This window comes from Tachysurus vachellii, chromosome 6 (genome assembly GCF_030014155.1).
Source record: "Tachysurus vachellii isolate PV-2020 chromosome 6, HZAU_Pvac_v1, whole genome shotgun sequence".
Classification (NCBI taxonomy): Eukaryota; Metazoa; Chordata; class Actinopteri; order Siluriformes; family Bagridae; genus Tachysurus; species Tachysurus vachellii.
In genome coordinates this window covers 271806-291805 of record NC_083465.1, presented here as the reverse complement: position 1 = coordinate 291805, position 20000 = coordinate 271806, and the positions used below count along the sequence as shown (strand labels likewise).

Below are 20000 nucleotides of genomic sequence, written 5' to 3'. Positions count from 1 at the left end.
ACACACACACACAGTGTAGGTCTAACACACACACACACAGTGTAGGTCTAACACACACACAGTGTAGGTCTAACACACACACACACAGTGGAGGTCTAACACACACACACAGTGTAGGTCTAACACACACACACACACACACAGTGTAGGTTTAACACACACACACAGAGTAGGTTTAACACACACACACAGTGTAGGTTTAACACACACACACACAGTGTAGGTCTAACACACACACACACACAGTGTAGGTCTAACACACACACACAGTGTAGGTCTAACACACACACAGTGTAGGTCTAACACACACACACAGTGTAGGTCTAACACACACACACACACACACAGTGTAGGTCTAACACACACACACACAGTGTAGGTCTAACACACACACACACAGTGTAGGTCTAACACACACACACACAGTGTAGGTCTAACACACACACACACAGTGTAGGTCTAACACACACACACAGTGTAGGTTTAACACACACACACACAGTGTAGGTTTAACACACACACACAGTGTAGGTTTAACACACACACACACAGTGTAGGTTTAACACACACACACAGTGTAGGTCTAACACACACACACAGTGTAGGTTTAACACACACACACACAGAGTAGGTTTAACACACACACACAGTGTAGGTTTAACACACACACACACAGTGTAGGTTTAACACACACACACAGTGTAGGTTTAACACACACACACAGTGTAGGTTTAACACACACACACAGTGTAGGTTTAACACACACACACACAGTGTAGGTCTAACACACACACACACACAGTGTAGGTTTAACACACACACACAGAGTAGGTTTAACACACACACACACACAGAGTAGGTTTAACACACACACACAGTGTAGGTTTAACACACACACACACAGTGTAGGTTTAACACACACACACAGTGTAGGTTTAACACACACACAGTGTAGGTTTAACACACACACAGTGTAGGTTTAACACACACACACAGTGTAGGTCTAACACACACACACACAGTGTAGGTCTAACACACACACACACAGTGTAGGTCTAACACACACACACACAGTGTAGGTCTAACACACACACACACAGTGGAGGTCTAACACACACACACACAGTGTAGGTCTAACACACACACACACACACAGTGTAGGTTTAACACACACACACAGAGTAGGTTTAACACACACACACAGTGTAGGTTTAACACACACACACACAGTGTAGGTTTAACACACACACACACAGTGTAGGTCTAACACACACACACACACACAGTGTAGGTCTAACACACACACACAGTGTAGGTCTAACACACACACAGTGTAGGTCTAACACACACACACAGTGTAGGTCTAACACACACACACACACACAGTGTAGGTCTAACACACACACACACAGTGTAGGTCTAACACACACACACACAGTGTAGGTCTAACACACACACACACAGTGTAGGTCTAACACACACACACACACACACAGTGTAGGTCTAACACACACACACACAGTGTAGGTTTAACACACACACACACAGTGTAGGTCTAACACACACACAGTGTAGGTTTAACACACACACAGAGTAGGTTTAACACACACACACACACACACAGAGTAGGTTTAACACACACACACAGTGTAGGTTTAACACACACACACACAGTGTAGGTTTAACACACACACACAGTGTAGGTTTAACACACACACAGTGTAGGTTTAACACACACACACAGTGTAGGTTTAACACACACACACAGTGTAGGTTTAACACACACACACACAGTGTAGGTCTAACACACACACACACACAGTGTAGGTCTAACACACACACACAGTGTAGGTCTAACACACACACACACAGTGGAGGTCTAACACACACACACACACACACAGTGGAGGTCTAACACACACACACACAGTGGAGGTCTAACACACACACACACAGTGTAGGTCTAACACACACACACACAGTGTAGGTCTAACACACACACACACAGAGTAGGTTTAACACACACACACACAGTGTAGGTTTCACACACACACACACAGTGTAGGTCTAACACACACACACAGTGTAGGTCTAACACACACACACACAGAGTAGGTTTAACACACACACACAGTGTAGGTCTAACACACACACACACAGAGTAGGTTTAACACACACACACAGAGTAGGTTTAACACACACACACACAGTGTAGGTCTAACACACACACACAGTGTAGGTCTAACACACACACACAGTGTAGGTCTAACACACACACACAGTGTAGGTCTAACACACACACACAGTGTAGGTCTAACACACACACACAGTGTAGGTCTAACACACACACACAGTGTAGGTCTAACACACACACACAGTGTAGGTCTAACACACACACACAGTGTAGGTCTAACACACACACACAGTGTAGGTCTAACACACACACACACACACACAGTGTAGGTCTAACACACACACACAGTGTAGGTCTAACACACACACACAGTGTAGGTCTAACACACACACACACACACAGTGTAGGTCTAACACACACACACACACACACAGTGTAGGTCTAACACACACACACACACACACACAGAGTAGGTTTAACACACACACACAGAGTAGGTTTAACACACACACACAGTGTAGGTCTAACACACACACACACACAGTGTAGGTTTAACACACACACACACACACAGTGTGTGTCTCTCACCAAGTCATGAGGGTAGAAGCGAACAGAGGTAGAACTGGAGAGGTGAGAATCTGTGTCCCTGTAGAGAGACAGATAGAGAGAGTTTACTTATAAGTTGTGTGTGTGTGTGTGTGTGTGTGTGTGTGTGTGTGTGTGTGTGTGTGTGTGTGTGTGTGTGTGAGAGAGAGTGTGTGTGTGAGTGTGTGTGTGTGTGTGTGTGTGAGTGTGTGTGTGTGTGAGTGTGTGCACGCATTTGTTTACGCTCACCACACATTGTTGGATGCTCGTCTTGTCGCGGGTTCAAAGTTAACCAAGGACACATCGCATCCTCCAACCTCATACAGAGAGGGAGTCAGTTTACCTGATAACACAATAAACACACACAATCAACCCAAAGTCCCTATCCCCAACACTAGCTATCCCCAACACTAGCTATCCCCAACACTAGCTAACCCCAACACTGACGGTGCTTATGCAATAAACAGTGTTAGCATGCTAGCTGCACATACCAAAGTCTTCACGCATGCCTGCAGTGGACACTTTATCCTGAAAACCCTCTAAGTGTGCACTCCCATTCCTGACCAGCAGGGAGGTGCTAGTGCTCATCTGTCCTTTGACCTGTGGTACTGATGAAGCCTGAGACACCTGACTGAGAGCTTCCTGAAGACTGGAGAGAGAGAGACAGAGAGAGAATGAGAGAGAGACAGAGAGAGAGAGAGAGAGAGAGAGAGAATGGGAGAGAGAGAGAGAGAGAGAGAGAGAGAGAGAGAGAGAGAGAGAAAATGGGAGAGAGAGACAGAGAGAGACAGAGAGAATGGGAGAGAGAGAGAGAGAGAGAGACAGAGAGAGAGACAGAGAGAGAGACAGAGAGAGAGCAAGCGAGAGAGAGACAGAGAGAGAGACAGAGAGAGAGCAAGCGAGAGAGAGACAGAGAGAGAGACAGAGAGAGAGAGCGAGAGAAAGAGACAGAGAGAGAGAGAATGGGAGAGAGAGAGAGAGAAAGAGACAGAGAGAGAGAATGGGAGAGAGAGAGAGAGAAAGAGAGAGAGAGAGAGAGAGTATTAGGAGGTTTTGGTAGGTAGAATAATAAGTGTGACTGAGATATGATGATACCTGAGTGGTGATGCAATGATGGAGGCCGTGTTGCTCCCGGCGTTGTGGCGTCTCCGTACAGCCTGACGGCGAAACGTGCTGCGCTCTCGCCTGAACGTCACACCATCGTCAATAACCGCCGCTAAGTAGGGGAGAAAACACTCTGTGGAGATTTTTACAGACACAACACAGTATGTACAGGGGACCAGTGGACACACGGTCATCACTAGAGCTACCAGGCTAATGGCTTAGCATTGTAGCATAAATCAGCATGTGTACCTCACTGTAGACTGTGGTGTGGCTGTGACTCAAAAATCTATACTCTAAAGTCAGTGTGTGTGTGTGTGTGTGTGTGTGTGTGTGTGTGTTTGGCCAATGCCCTGTGATGATGACATCAAAAGTCATTTTTTCAGAATAATCAACAGAATAGAAGCAATGGACTGTGAGTGCACACACACATACACACACGTACAGTACGCACACATACACACTCACGCATGTGCGCACACACACGCACACACACACGAATGCACACACACACACAAATGAACACACACGCGCGAATGGACACACACACACGCGAATGCACACACACACACACACAAGGACACACACACACAAACATGCACGTGCACACACAAGGACACCCACACATATGCGCACACACACACACACACACACACACATGCACACACACATGCACACACACATGCACACACACAAACATGCACACACACACACACACAAACATGCACGTGCACACACAAGGACACACACACAAGGACAAACACTTGTATGTACCCCTGGCTGTGTCGTGTGTGTCGGCGATGCTGATTGGACAGGGTAAACTGTTCCTAGAGCGTGTGACAGACTCCAGGTGACTTGCTCTGCCCAGTAGTGATGCTGCATCCAGCACCTCTCCTTCTTTGGCCTCCAGGTCGGATTTGGAAGTGCTGAGGGGTCGAGGATCCGTAGGTGCCCCGAGGTGCTGCGGCTCATTAGGGCATTTACGCAGCTGAACTTTGGCACTTCCTGTACTGGCTGTACGCCGTGATGCTCTCTTCTTCCCCCTCTCTCTCTCCTTGTCTTTCTTCTGGGATGCACCGGGGGCGAGGCTCAGCTCAACCCGATGGGCGGAGTTGAGACTGGAGGCGTGGCTCAGATCGCTTAGGTCACTTGAGTCTTCATCATATTTAGCAAACACTGCAGAGCGAGGTTTTGCTATGCTGCGGAAGCAGGTGTAGTCATGGTAACGGGCAGCATCAAAACTGCTAGCTCGTTTCTTCGCACTGCGTCGACGCCCACTTTGGCTGGCATCAGAATGATTGGCTGATTTGGGTTTGGCATCATCTTGTGCCGTCTCCTTAAATAGGTGGGTGGAGTCTGCAGAGGCTTCTGGGCTTGTCCTTGCCCCACTCCCTTCTGTTTTAAACTCCTCCCCTTCATGGCTGGTGGTTTGTGATGTGTTTTTGGGAGTTGTGGGTTCATTAGTATTAACAGATTTTGGGCTAAGTTCATTAGCATGAGGGTTTTTATTGCCCTCACCTGAGGTTATGCTAGGTTCTGTTGTCCCGCCCTCATCCAATGAGAGTGATATGAGACTCTCGACATGGGTGGAGCTAGTTTGTTCACTATGGAGACTACTTAGCGTGCTGTGCGTGTCACGGTCCGTCCCACTGCAGTAACTCTCCGTCGAGCCGCTGCTGCGTGTACTCAGGCTTCGCAAACTTTCCATGCTTTTTTCTGCTCGTCTTTTCCTCCTGCTTCCACCTGAAATCCCCCCACGAAAACCCTCCACTTGGTACAGTCCAGAGTCACCCTGACATTCTTCCCCCGTTTCTCTGGAAATGGACCGGGCCAGTTTGCGCCGTTCCCTTTTATGTTGTTTACAGCAGTCCAGTCCTGACGTGGAGGGGACAGCCGCGTCCCCACTCTGCAGTGCCCCCTGTGGCCGGGACGTGTCTAGTTCACAAACGGGGTCGAGTCCACTACGCCGAGAAGGGGGGTAGAGGCCAAAGTCTGGGATGGAAGGATCCGGAAAGGCCGAGCTGGAAGTGCGAGGAAGGCCACGGGGACGAGACGACTCTTTCCTGAAGGACTGAGAGTGGGCGGGGATTTCTGTGTCACAGGAGGACAATGACTGACTGAAAGGGTGAGGGGTGGAGCTGTAGAGGTCCTGAGCCAGCGAGGTGGAAGGCTGCATAGAGGCGAAGGAATCGTTGGAGATGAGGCCGTAGATCTTAGGTTCTGATGTCAGATCTGAACGAGGACACAAAGGTCAAAGGTCAAAGAAAGAATAGGAAAATATGACAATAATAATAACTACTGTTATTTATGCTTGTTGTCATGTTTACATTCCTGAACTGTGACTACATTTTACACTGAAATTCCCTCAGAGATAAAGTAACGTAATAAATAATTAATTACACAACATCAGATATCTACATTCCCATGAGGTGAAGCTCAGAGGGTTTCTGTGTGATTGTCTTCAGGAATGAGGAAGTTTTTAAAGAAAGAAATTACACCTTGTTCCTGACTACAGCTAGGAGCTAAACTGAGGTCATCTGAGGTCTTTCCAACATCACCTGCTGAGAGAGGGGGGGGGGGGGGGAAAGGGAGAGAGAGAGAGAGAGGGAGAGAGAGAGGGAGAGAGAGAGGGAGAGAGAGAGAGGGAGAGAGGGGGGGAGAGGGGGGGGAGAGAGAGTGAGAGGGGGAGAGAGAGGGAGAGAGAGAGAGGGAGAGAGAGGGAGAGGGAGGGAGAGAGGGAGAGAGAGGGAGAGAGAGGGGGAGAGGGGGGGAGAGAGAGGGGAGGGGGAGAGAGAGGGAGAGGGGGAGAGAGAGGGAGAGGGGGAGAGAGAGAGAGGAGAGAGAGAGGGAGAGAGAGAGGGAGAGAGAGAGAGGGAGGGAGAGAGAGGAGAGAGAGGGAGAGAGAGGGGGAGAGAGAGAGGGAGAGAGAGTGAGAGAGAGAGAGAGAGAGCGAGAGAGCGAGAGCGAGGGAGAGAGAGGGGGAGGGGGGGGGAGAGAGGGGGAGGGGGAGAGAGAGGGAGAAGGGGAGAGAGAGGGAGAGGGGGAGAGAGAGAGAGAGGGGGAGAGAGAGAGGGAGAGAGAGGGAGAGAGAGAGAGAGGGGGAGAGTGAGAGAGAGTGAGAGAGAGAGAGAGGGAGAGAGAGGATGGATCAGAAAGGTTGGAATTCCTCACACACACTAACACTCACACTCTCACCTAGTGTTTAATGTGTCTCACCTTTTACTGTGACTGAACCACCACGAGAGGATGCGATCTACACACACACACACACACACACACACACACACACACACACACACACACACACACACACACACACACACACACACATAGAAGAAGTAAATGTTAGTACATTAATTGTACATCACATTCAGGAAATAGTTTTATGATTACCTTTAGAAGTAACTGGAGAAATGGACTTTCTCTGTTCTCAATAAACTCTTCTTATTCACAAAGACACACACACACACGCACGTGCACACACACACGCACACGCACGCGCACACACACGCACACACGCACACACGCACACAACACACGCACACAACACACGCACACAACACACGCACACAACACACGCACACAACACACGCACACGCCCGCGCACACACACACATACACAAACACAGTAATGAGGTGGAGAGTAACCCAGCATTTCTCAGGAGTTTAGTCAGAATGTGGGGTCTCAGAGTCTTGGAGGATGATGTAGGGGAACACTGTCCTAGATCACAGCACTCCTGATATCTCACACACACGCACACACACACGCACACACACAGACAGACACGCACACGCAGACAGACAGACACACACACATGCACACACACCTGGAGGTTGGCGTCGATGCCTGTGTAGGAGTTGCGTGAGCTGCAGGCGACTGGTGGAGTTTCCTCTCGGACAAAATCAGCCAACTCAATTCCTCCTCCAGGATCCCTAAAGACACACACACACACACACACACACACACACACACACACACACACACACACACACACACAGGAGGTATTCTAGTTACTTAGTAACTCTGTTAACAGGAATGTACAGTAATGTACACTAGTGAGGAACATCAGTAAGTCATCCTCACAGTGTAACGGTCTACCTTCACTCTACAGCTGCTGCTTAATCAAGCTTTTATTCATCATGCAGTGTGTGTGTGTGTGTGTGTGTGTGTGTGTGTGTGTGTGTGTCTCACCCAGAGCCACTGGACTCGTCTGGGTGTGTGTGTGAAGTGTCTCTTTGTTGTTCTGCGTTGATCACTTCCCCTTCGTCTAGTGCCGTGTGGAGTCGATAGTTCACTGCCTTCAACAGTGCAAACACACCACCGATCACTCCACAGTACACTCCCACTATCAGCATGGTGGGGGGGAGAGCCTGCACACACACATATTACACACACATTATACACACACAGTATATACACACACACACCGATCACTCCACAGTACACTCCCACTATCAGCATGGTGCATACACACTGTACACATGCTGTACACACACATAGTTGTACACACACACTGTACACACCATTATACCCAAACACTGTACACACACACTGTACACACTGTACACACTGTACACACCATTATACCCAAACACTGTACACACACTGTACACACCATTATACCCAAACACTGTACACACACTGTACACACCATTATACCCAAACACTGTACACACACACACACACACCATTATACCCAAACACTGTACACACACTGTACACACACACCATTATACCCAAACACTGTACACACACACCATTATACCCAAACACTGTACACACACTGTACACACACACTGTACACACACACTGTACACACACACTGTACACACACACACCATTATACCCAAACACTGTACACACACTGTACACACACACCATTATACCCAAACACTGTACACACACACCATTATACCCAAACACTGTACACACACTGTACACACACACTGTACACACACACTGTACACACACACTGTACACACACACACCATTATACCCAAACACTGTACACACACTGTACACACACACCATTATACCCAAACACTGTACACACACACACTATTATACCCAAACACTATACACACACACCATTATACCCAAACACTGTACACACAGTACACACACACACCATTATACCCAAACACTGTACACACACACCATTATACCCAAACACTGTACACACACTGTACACACACACACTGTACACACCATTATACCCAAACACTGTACACACACTGTACGTACACACCATTATACCCAAACACTGTACACACACTGTACACACACACCATTATACCCAAACACTGTACACACACACACTATTATACCCAAACACTATACACACACACCATTATACCCAAACACTGTACACACAGTACACACACACACCATTATACCCAAACACTGTACACACACACCATTATACCCAAACACTGTACACACACTGTACACACACACTGTACACACCATTATACCCAAACACTGTACACACACTGTACACACACACTGTACACACCATTATACCCAAACACTGTACACACACACACCATTATACCCAAACACTGTACACACACTGTACACACACACCATTATACCCAAACACTGTACACACACACACACACACTATTATACCCAAACACTATACACACACACCATTATACCCAAACACTGTACACACAGTACACACACACACCATTATACCCAAACACTGTACACACACACCATTATACCCAAACACTGTACACACACTGTACACACACACTGTACACACCATTATACCCAAACACTGTACACACACTGTACACACACACCATAATACCCAAACACTGTACACACACTGTACACACACACTGTACACACCATTATACCCAAACACTGTACACACACTGTACACACACACCATTATACCCAAACACTGTACACACACTGTACACACACACACACCATTATACCCAAACACTGTACACACACACACCATTATACCCAAACACTGTACACACACTGTATACACACACACACACCATTATACCCAAACACTGTACACACACACCATTATACCCAAACACTATACACACACTGTACACACACACACACACACACACACACACCATTATACCCAAACACTGTACACACACACTGTACACACACCATTATACCCAAACACTGTACACACACACACCAGTATACCCAAACACACAGTTATACCCACACACTGTACACACACAGTTATACACATACATACACACACACACACACACACACACACACACACACACACACACACACACACACACACACACACACACACACACACACTCACCATGTACAGAGTGAAAGGGAAACACAATAAGAAGAGCCAGATGTAGAGGTGTAGCGCGTTGACGAACGTGTTCTGATGGGGGTCGTAGTACCAGCCGCCCGTGACAGAAGCCCAGACCCCCTGCCTCAGGATCTGTAGCGTCTGAGACCCCATGGCGTCAGTGTGCACGTGTTTAAGCGCTAGATCACGGCACAGTGACACAGTGACGGAGCTCTAACACGGGCCTGTAAAACGCTCTCCATCATCAGTCCGCCTGCTGCAGCTAACGGACGCTGCTGCCAGTCCTCCAGTGGAGGATCCTGCGCTCCCACAATCCCCTGCGCCTCTACACGTCACTGCGGCGACTGGGACTTGTAGTTTTCTGGGTTGCTCTTTAACCTGAGAGCTAATTAGCTATTTTTATAGCCGCTTTATCTGTGAACCGCTTTTCCTTTCAACTTTATAAAAATTATAGAAAAATCATAATGGATATAAAAACATTATTATTATTAATGACTTAAAATACAGTTGTTTACATTTCACCTCACTGATAAACCGTTACAAAGTTAGCCACATGCTAACACATGCTAACACATTGTGTTAATACTAACAAAGCTTATTGTTAATCCTATTATTAATAACAGCAATAAAAAAGTCATAATATCTTGATATTATTGATGATAATAATACATATAGATAGATTTAAATCCAGTCTATTTTACAAATTCCCCTATCCAAAATGTGTTACAGTAATAACGGTCCCCCAGGACTACTGTGTTACAGTAATAACGGTCCCCAGGACTACTGTGTTACAGTAATAACTACAGACAATAAAAGAAACGCATTGATGAAAAAAACAATTAAGTCTATTGAATTTAATCACTTTATTTATTCAACATATCACAGGCATGATTAATAATTTTGTTAAATTCAACAGCCATCTGCGTGATAACCGCTATCAGCATCCATTCACTATTACACTGGAGTTTGTACAAAAGTCTAAATGTATATAAAAAAAAAAAAATCACTATTTACACAGAAAATAAGATTTACAAGCAAAGAACTGGTGAAAAAATCAGAACTGTAGGTTTGTGGTGAGGATTTGTAGGGGACATACAGTAAAAGATCCTAAAATGGTTAAGGAACATTGTGGTGAGGAACCAAACATTCACTGTGCTGCACTAGTGCGCACCACCGCCTCGGGATTCAGGACAGGATGGACATTTTATTTTTGGTAAACCATCAACTTCATCATTATATAGCATTAATACTACTACATAAGTATTATATAGTGTGTGTGTGTGTGTGTGTGTGTGTGTGTGTGTGTGTGTGTGTGTGTCACTGAAGGCGTGCTCTTTTTTCGGGTGGAGGTTTAGTGGTTCCTGAAGCTGTGGGGGGTTTGATGGCTGCCTCTCGCTCTTCTTGTTTCACTGCTTCTGCAGGAAGTTCTGCCTCCTTTTTCACCTCCACTACACACACACAGACACAAATACTATTTATAACCGGTAACATTTCAAAATACTAGCATTAATAATAAATATAATTGTGAATTATGAATGAATATTCACTAATCTATAACCTTTGACAGGTAATATAAACAATGAGTTTTGCATTTATGCATGTTTTTAGCTGCAAAAACAACAACAAAATTGTAATAAAGTACAGCACAGAAATTAAAAACCCTGAGCAAAAGTGTAGAATAGTCACTGAGGATGATGATGAATCTTCATTATAATGTGGTGAAATGAGAGTTTACCTGGAACCGGCTTCTCTCCGGGTTTCGGCTACAAGCAAATAAATAACCAAAAATGATTTTACAATCAGAAATAAACACAGATAAAAACAGTATATTAATGTACCTGTGAGAAACATGTAGTGTGTGTATCTGTGTTAGTTACCTGGTAGAACAAAGGAGGGAATTTGTTTCTCAAGTCAAGCAGCAGGGTGTCTACTCTCTGTCTCTGGAACAGTGAACTCGGCTCTTCTTTCTTCTTCTGCTTTGGCTTCACTTTCTCTACACACACACGTATGTAAGAGTACATAAACCCAAGCAAGAGATTGTGCCTTTAAACTGTGTGTGTGTGTGTGTGTGTATACACCTCGCTCCTCCTGGTCTTTAAAATGCCACCAGTAGCCCTTTGATGGATGATAACGGCAGAATGACATTGCCTCATCAAATGCTGACTGGATCCCATGAACTGCAGACAACTAACACACACACACTGTTATAATTAATAGTCTGTGATCATTAATGTGCTATATGAAGTTCTTCATTTAGCTCTTTTCACTACAACATCAAGAATTGATCAAAGACAATCCCTGCAGAAAGAGGAACCCATCCAGGACCTTACCAATCTGGAGCTGATGACTGAGCCGAGATCAGGAGCCTGATACACCACACCAGCGATGATGTAATAATCAGCAAGAGGAACCACTACAGAGATAGAGAGATTTTAGTGAGTTTCTTTTCAGTAGTGTGTGTGTGTGTGTGTGTGTGTGTGTGTGTGTGTGTGAGTGTGTGTGTAATAAACCTGACATTGTGCAGGTGATTGTCTTTGCTGCTTCCTGATGATGTAGAGAATGGGTTCCTGAGCATGAAGGAGAATATACTCCACTCCAACCATCTGCCTACACACACACACACACACACACACTTACATTTACAGCATTTAGCAGACACCCTTAATCAGAGTGACTTACGTTATCTAATTTTAATACAACTGGGCAATTGAGGATTAAGGGCCTTGCTCAGGGGCCCAATAGTGACAGCTTGGTGGACCTGAGATCGAAACTCACAACCTTCTGATTGGTAGCCCAACACCTTAACCACTAAGTTACACACACACATACATATATACACACACACATATACACACATATACACACACACATATATATACACACACACATATATATATACACACACACATACATACACACACACATACACATATATATACACACACACACATACACACACATACACACACACACACACACACACACACACACACAGACTCAGTGTAAATACTAGCTGCATTAAAATGTAGCTGAAATCAGGATAGTGAGGAAGCTGTAGGTTCCACAGACAGACAGTTGAGGATGTGATCGTACTTGAGATGTTCCAGTGTGAGTCTCTGCATCTTCACCACCTCGTTGTTGCAGGTTCTGTCATAAAAAGGGTTACTTCTTTCTGAGAAATAATCCAGAACATTCCCTGAGTTCAGCATCGGCACCCAGCTGCTGTCCACCCACGAGATCCCCAGCAGATTATCTACAGTTAGTAAAGATTAATCTGTTACACATAGGAGACATTTACAGTAACAACAAACCTGTGCGTTTCACTACTAACACGAACACACCAGTATTTAACACCACAGACTTCTGACCTGGACACTGAATAAAACCTAACTCCAGATTAAACAGACAGGATTTAGCTCGTTATCTGTTCAGTTCTCCGTAAACACTGAGAGAATCCATATTTATGTACAAACTGCACTGGCTGTGAGTCACACACACGTTATAAACATTACATTAAACTGTGCGGCTGTTAGTTACCTCTCAGATCCACGGACGCCATGTTGGTCTGTAGAGGAACAGGGACGCGCTCCAATCCGCGCTGTAGCACTATGTAGTGCACTTAGGGATAAGACTAGTGAACTAGCACTATGTAGTACACTTAGGGATAAGACTAGTGAACTAGCACTATGTAGTGCACTTAGGGATAAGACTAGTGAACTAGCACTATGTAGTGCACTTAGGGATAAGACTAGTGAACTAGCACTATGTAGTGCACTTAGGGATAAGACTAGTGAACTAGCACTATGTAGTGCACTTAGGGATAAGACTAGTGAACTAGCACTATGTAGTGCACTTAGGGATAAGACTAGTGAACTAGCTCTATGTAGTGCACTTAGGGATAAGACTAGTGAACTAGCTCTATGTAGTGCACTTAGGGATAAGACTAGTGAACTAGCACTATGTAGTGCACTTAGGGATAAGACTAGTGAACTAGCACTATGTAGTGCACTTAGGGATAAGACTAGTGAACTAGCGCCAGACCGGAAGTAGTCATGAGCCCATGTGAAACATAGCTTTAGAAAAAAAACAAGTTTAAGGCTCTTATTTTGAAGGCGGTTTCCCGGATGTGACGCATATGGCGTTATTAGTACACAGACTGTGATATTGAGCGTTATTACACTCCGCTATGACCCGCGCTCTGTTCAGTGCCGCTTTACTCAGCAGAAGCCCCACAGCAGCTGTAAGGCGCGTTACAGTCCGCCAGCAGCACGGACAGTGAGTTAAACACTAGTGTACAGTGACGGAAGTGTTTGTGTAGGTGTTCACGTACACCTGAGTCACGTGACCCCAGGTGTGGTCGGGTCACAGGTGTCAAAAACACAATTCCATAATTTTGTATAAATTGTTTTTATTTGTTGTCTAGTTTTTCATTGAGATTTTTTTGTTCGCCATGTTGTTTCTGATAGTATGTGATCACACACACACACACACACACACTCTCTCTCTCACACACACACACACACACACACACACACACACACACTCAGTGTAAATACTAGCTGCATTAAAATGTAGCTGAAATCAGAGGTCTGAGAAGGTAACTTTTTGTATATAAATGTAGATAAATGTGTCAAATTCATAATGTTCAGTAGTGTGTGTGTGTGTGTGTGTTTGATCTGGACTTTGTCCCAGTGGAAACAGGACAATGTTCACCAACACCAACACTGACGTTTCTCTTTTTGGCCCTAAATCAGGTGTTTAGAGGTGTTTAATGTTTGCTGTTTTCGGAGAATTTCACATCAACACTGAACATTTTAGCTGCCAAAATGTAACTGGCCACAAATCTTCTCTCTAGCAGTAATGGAAGTGTGTATATTATATTATTAAGTAAAGAGCTGCTTGGGATTCAAACTAAATGTTTTATTCATCCTGTGAGTTCACTATGTGTTAATCGTGTATGTGTGTGTGTGTGTTTTGCAGTGTGTGTGATTTGGCAGTGGTGGGTGGTGGTATCGTGGGATTAGCCACAGCCAGAGAGCTCATCCTGAGACACCCCAACGTCACATTCACCCTGCTGGAGAAAGAGAGAGAGCTCGGTGAGAGAGACATCCATGTGATTTAGAAGTTTTAAGTGTTTAAGGAAGATTTCACGTGGTGTTTGTCAAAGGTTCAGCTGTTCAGACATCCAGGAGAAGTTTATTCCACCTCCTGATGCCAGAACAGAGAAGATGAAGACGTACCTTTTACCTACCAGGATGTTAATGTGTGAGTCTCTCTCTCTCTCTCTCTCTCTCTCTCTCTCTCTCTCTCAGCACGACATCAGTCAGGACGTAACAGTGGGGTGATCCACAGTGGTGTGTATTACACTCCCGGTTCTCTGAAGGCTCAGCTGTGTGTGAGAGGAGCAGCTCTGGCCTACGACTACTTTAACAAGAAAAACATCCCATACAAGAAATGTGGCAAAGTGTGTGTCTGTGCGCCCGCATGTGTGTGTGTGTGTCCCGGCACGTGTGTGTTTCTGTGTGATTCATGTTACACTGTGTTATGATCTGTAGATGTATTTTGTCTCTGCAGGCAAAATGTAATTCTTTGATTATTATAAAGTGTGTGTGTGTGTGTGTGTGTGTGTGTGTGTGTGTGCGCGCAGCTGATAGTAGCAGTGGACAGAGAGGAGGTTACCCGTCTGAAAGCGCTGTATGAACGTGGACAGAAGAACAATGTGAAAGACCTCACACTGATCAATGCTAAAGAGATCAGAGAGAGAGAACCTTACTGCAGGGTAAAGTGTGTGTGTGTGTGTGTGTGTGTGTGTGTGTGAGACAGTCTTCAGAAGAGAGAGAATCTGTTTTAAATACCTGCACCACCAAATACACTTTACAATTAAACCTCTTTCCAGTGGAGTCACTCCTTTGTGTGTGTGTGTGTGTGTGTGTGTGTGTGTGTGTGTGTGTAGGGGATCATGGCTCTGGACTCACCCCACACAGGGATTGTAGACTGGCGTGAGGTGTGTTTATCGTATGCTGCAGATTTTCAGCAGGCCAGAGGTTCCATAAGAACCATGTTCACTGTCACAGATATCAAACCTGCAGCACAAAGTCCACCTCAGAGCTCTGAAGGTAACACACACAGATATATATATATATACACACACATACACAGATATATATATATACACACATACATACACACACACATACACAGATATATATACACACATACATACACACACACATACACAGATATATATATACACATACATACACACACACATACACAGATATATATACACACACACACAGACATACACACACACATACACAGATATATATATATACACACACATACACACACATATATACACACATACACACACTCTCACATACACACAAAAACATATTAACATTTGATTTTCTGTTTTTTTGTTTTTTTTTTTAATCACTTTAGGTCTTAAATATCCGATTATCATCAGGAGCTCAAAGGTGTGTGAGATTCTGTGCAGTGGCATCATGGGGCAAATAAAGGCGGGACTTAAGTTACACTTCATCAGCTAATCTTTGTGATTGGTTGATTAAATTGTTAAATTATCTCAGCATCCACCCTTGTTGACCCAAACACACTGTTACTCAAGAAAATCAGCTCATGACGCACGCGCGTGTGTGTGTGTGTGTGTGTGTTTAGGGTGAGGAGGTTCGCTGTCGGTTCGTGTTGACGTGTGGAGGTCTGTACTCTGATCGTCTCTCTGAGATCTCAGGCTGCAGCGCAGAGCCACGCATCGTACCCTTCAGAGGAGATTACTTAGTGCTCAAACCTGAGAAGAACTACCTCATCAAGGGAAACATCTACCCTGTGAGTCTCTCTCGCACTCTCTCACACACACACACACACACACAGAGGTGTCTGTAGATGTAGATAGGGTGTGGTCAGTTTGTCCTGGAATTCCCTCACTTGTTGATGTGTTCTTCACATAAAGTATTGTGTGTGGGTGTGCGTGTGTGTATATGTGTGCGTGTGTGTTTGTGCGTGTGTGTGTGTGTGCAGGTCCCAGATCCTCGCTTCCCGTTTCTTGGTGTTCACTTCACCCCCCGTATGGATGGCAGTATTTGGCTCGGACCAAATGCTGTGCTGGCGTTTAAACGTGAGGGATACACACTGACTGACTTTAACACACACGACCTCACAGATGCACTCGCCTTCAGGTAACACACACACACTTTTCCTTTCTTCTGTTAGCAGTTGTGTATGGTAACTAACTGTAATGAAAAGTGTATGGTAACTAACTGTGTGTGTGTGTGTGTGTGTGTGTGTGTGTGTAGGGGCCTGCAGAAGTTGGTGATGAAGAACGTGTGGTTTGGTTTAGGTGAGATGTACAGAGGGATGTTTATTAATGCACAGGTGAAACTCCTGCAAAAGTACATCCCTGAACTCCAACCAACTGATGTTGTCAGGTACAGAAAGCACACACACACACACACACACACACACACACACACACAATGGGTTGTCCCAAACTACAGATTAGATGTTGTGGCAAAATTTGTGTTCTTACTCTGAATTCATTGTGTGTGTGTCTCTGTGTGTGTGTGTGTGTGTAGGGGTCCATCAGGAGTGCGTGCTCAGGCTCTGGACCGTGATGGTAACCTGGTGGATGACTTCGTGTTTGATGGTGGTGTTGGAGAACTCGGCAGCCGAGTGTTACATGTACGAAACGCACCGTCGCCCGCAGCAACCTCCTCCCTGGCCATCGGCATGGCGATCGCAGACGAGCTGGAGAAACGGTTTGCTCTGTAGACACAACAACAGCTATATGATGTCATGAGAAAGGGACACAGAGAGAGACACGTGGAACACTAGTCAAGTATGTTTCTTGGTGATGGCATCAGTGTGCACCACTGTGTATGTGGTTAATACACCGGGCCTGCGAAAGTGCTGTGCACAGTGTGTTTGTGAAGGTGCTGTGCACAGTGTGTTTGTGAAGGTGCTGTGCACAGTGTGTTTGTAAAGGTGCTGTGCACAGTGTGTTTGGTCATTATATAATTATTTTCTATCCTGTGTGTGAAACTCTTACTGAGAGGGAACCTAATGTGGGTGCTGATAAATAAATAAATAAATATATTTGTTTCATAAATTGTTGTTTGTGTCTGTTTGTGTGTGTGTGTGTGTGTGTGTGTGTGTGTGTGTGTATCTCTGCAATGGACTGGGGGTCCATCCATGGTGAATTCTCCCACCTCATGCTCAGCGTTCTCGGCATAGACTATAGACCCATCAACAAACCGCTGTCCAGGATAAAGCACCCATTGAACCTAAATGTATGATTAAATGGTGTGTGTGTGTGTGTGTGTGTGTGTGTGTGTTAGTTACTACTGATGTTCACATAGCTGTGTGTGGAGCACCTGAGGATTAGATTATTTGTCTCTCAGTGCAGTACAGGAGAAGATCTGGGACTATGTGGTCAATCATCTTCACTGCCTCTAGCACCTTTACACTATTAAACCCTGCAGTGTGCACTATTGTGCATGGTCTTTATACCACACTGTAAAATACTCACATTACTCCTCGATACTTCATTCCTCCCTGATCTGCTACACAACTGGATTTCTGGTGAAAACAGAAGTTTAGCAAGACTTTCAGCTCGGCTCACAGTGGACTCCGCTGACCCGAGAAGATCCGTCTGTAACGGACACCGTAAGGAATAAAAAAATGAGCTAAATAGATAGAAAGTTTATTGATCCTGGAGGAAATTCAAGCATCCAGTAGCAAACATGCAGAGAAATAAGATTTCAAAAGAAACACAGTAACATAGTAAAGTGAGTACAAATGTAAAGTACAGATGTAAAGTGAGAACAGATGTAAAGTGAGAACAGATGTAAAGTACAGATGTAAAGTACAGATGTAAAGTGAGAACAGATGTAAAGTGAGTACAGATGTAAAGTCAGATGTAAAGTACAGATGTAAAGTCAGATGTAAAGTACAGATGTAAAGTACAGATGTAAAGTCAGATGTAAAGTACAGATGTAAAGTACAGATGTAAAGTGAGTACAGATGTAAAGTCAGATGTAAAGTACAGATGTAAAGTACAGATGTAAAGTACAGATGTAAAGTGAGTACAGATGTAAAGTACAGATGTAAAGTACAGATGTAAAGTCAGATGTAAAGTACAGATGTAAAGTCAGATGTAAAGTACAGATGTAAAGTACAGATGTAAAGTCAGATATAAAGTACAGATATAAAGTACAGATGTAAAGTACAGATGTAAAGTACAGATGTAAAGTGAGTACAGATGTAAAGTACAGATGTAAAGTCAGATGTAAAGTACAGATGTAAAGTACAGATGTAAAGTACAGATGTAAAGTGAGTACAGATGTAAAGTCAGATGTAAAGTACAGATGTAAAGTACAGATGTAAAGTCAGATGTAAAGTACAGATGTAAAGTACAGATGTAAAGTACAGATGTAAAGTACAGATGTAAAGTACAGATGTAAAGTGAGAACAGATGTAAAGTGAGAACAGATGTAAAGTACAGATGTAAAGTACAGATGTAAAGTGAGAACAGATGTAAAGTGAGAACAGATGTAAAGTACAGATGTAAAGTCAGATGTAAAGTACAGATGTAAAGTCAGATGTAAAGTACAGATGTAAAGTACAGATGTAAAGTCAGATGTAAAGTACAGATGTAAAGTACAGATGTAAAGTACAGATGTAAAGTGAGTACAGATGTAAAGTCAGATGTAAAGTACAGATGTAAAGTACAGATGTAAAGTGAGTACAGATGTAAAGTACAGATGTAAAGTACAGATGTAAAGTCAGATGTAAAGTACAGATGTAAAGTACAGATGTAAAGTACAGATGTAAAGTGAGTACAG

At 44.5% G+C, this 20000-nt stretch overlaps 3 protein-coding genes across 8 annotated transcripts in view; 1 reads left to right on the top strand and 2 right to left on the bottom strand.

The window, feature by feature from the left end:
• pcnx1 (pecanex 1) overlaps positions 1 to 10449 on the bottom strand; it is a 26507-nt gene extending 16058 nt beyond the window's left edge. Inside the window, exons 1-10 of one of the 5 annotated variants that reach the window (XM_060871562.1) lie at positions 10141 to 10449; positions 8013 to 8191; positions 7648 to 7753; positions 7037 to 7073; positions 6319 to 6381; positions 4595 to 6052; positions 3815 to 3956; positions 3211 to 3368; positions 2969 to 3062; positions 2723 to 2780 (exon numbers count right to left, since the gene is read on the bottom strand). In XM_060871562.1, coding sequence (XP_060727545.1) covers positions 2723 to 2780; positions 2969 to 3062; positions 3211 to 3368; positions 3815 to 3956; positions 4595 to 6052; positions 6319 to 6381; positions 7037 to 7073; positions 7648 to 7753; positions 8013 to 8191; positions 10141 to 10293 — 2448 coding nt within the window. In that variant the 5' untranslated portion in view covers positions 10294 to 10449. Of the gene's footprint in view, positions 1 to 2722; positions 2781 to 2968; positions 3063 to 3210; positions 3369 to 3814; positions 3957 to 4594; positions 6056 to 6318; positions 6382 to 7036; positions 7074 to 7647; positions 7754 to 8012; positions 8192 to 10140 lie in introns of all 5 variants that reach the window. The other 4 variants (XM_060871564.1, XM_060871563.1, XM_060871565.1 and 1 more) reach the window with 4 other exon arrangements.
• A 535-nt stretch (positions 10450 to 10984) lies between these two features.
• Positions 10985 to 13758, bottom strand: med6 (mediator complex subunit 6). The gene is made up of 8 exons (XM_060871570.1): positions 13678 to 13758; positions 13234 to 13393; positions 12656 to 12747; positions 12471 to 12553; positions 12219 to 12327; positions 12018 to 12133; positions 11876 to 11903; positions 10985 to 11588 (listed from the first exon to the last, which is right to left on the bottom strand). Exons 1-8 carry the CDS (start codon positions 13697 to 13699, stop codon positions 11458 to 11460), a joined length of 741 nt encoding a protein of 246 aa, XP_060727553.1. The 5' UTR covers positions 13700 to 13758; the 3' UTR covers positions 10985 to 11457.
• A 500-nt stretch (positions 13759 to 14258) lies between these two features.
• l2hgdh (L-2-hydroxyglutarate dehydrogenase) lies at positions 14259 to 18265 on the top strand. 2 transcript variants are annotated; one of them, XR_009648544.1, is made up of 11 exons: positions 14259 to 14415; positions 15121 to 15236; positions 15453 to 15604; positions 15788 to 15919; positions 16094 to 16256; positions 16585 to 16619; positions 16819 to 16986; positions 17179 to 17336; positions 17454 to 17585; positions 17733 to 18063; positions 18116 to 18265. XR_009648544.1 is itself a non-coding variant. In XM_060871568.1 (10 exons), the coding sequence occupies exons 1-10, from the start codon at positions 14327 to 14329 to the stop codon at positions 17926 to 17928; spliced, it is 1341 nt and encodes a 446-aa protein (XP_060727551.1). In that variant the 5' UTR covers positions 14259 to 14326; the 3' UTR covers positions 17929 to 18265. The 2 variants fall into 2 exon arrangements, 1 of the variants encoding a protein (XP_060727551.1); XM_060871568.1 differs by having other exon boundaries at positions 17733 to 18265.
• The last annotated feature ends 1735 nt before the right edge of the window (positions 18266 to 20000 follow it).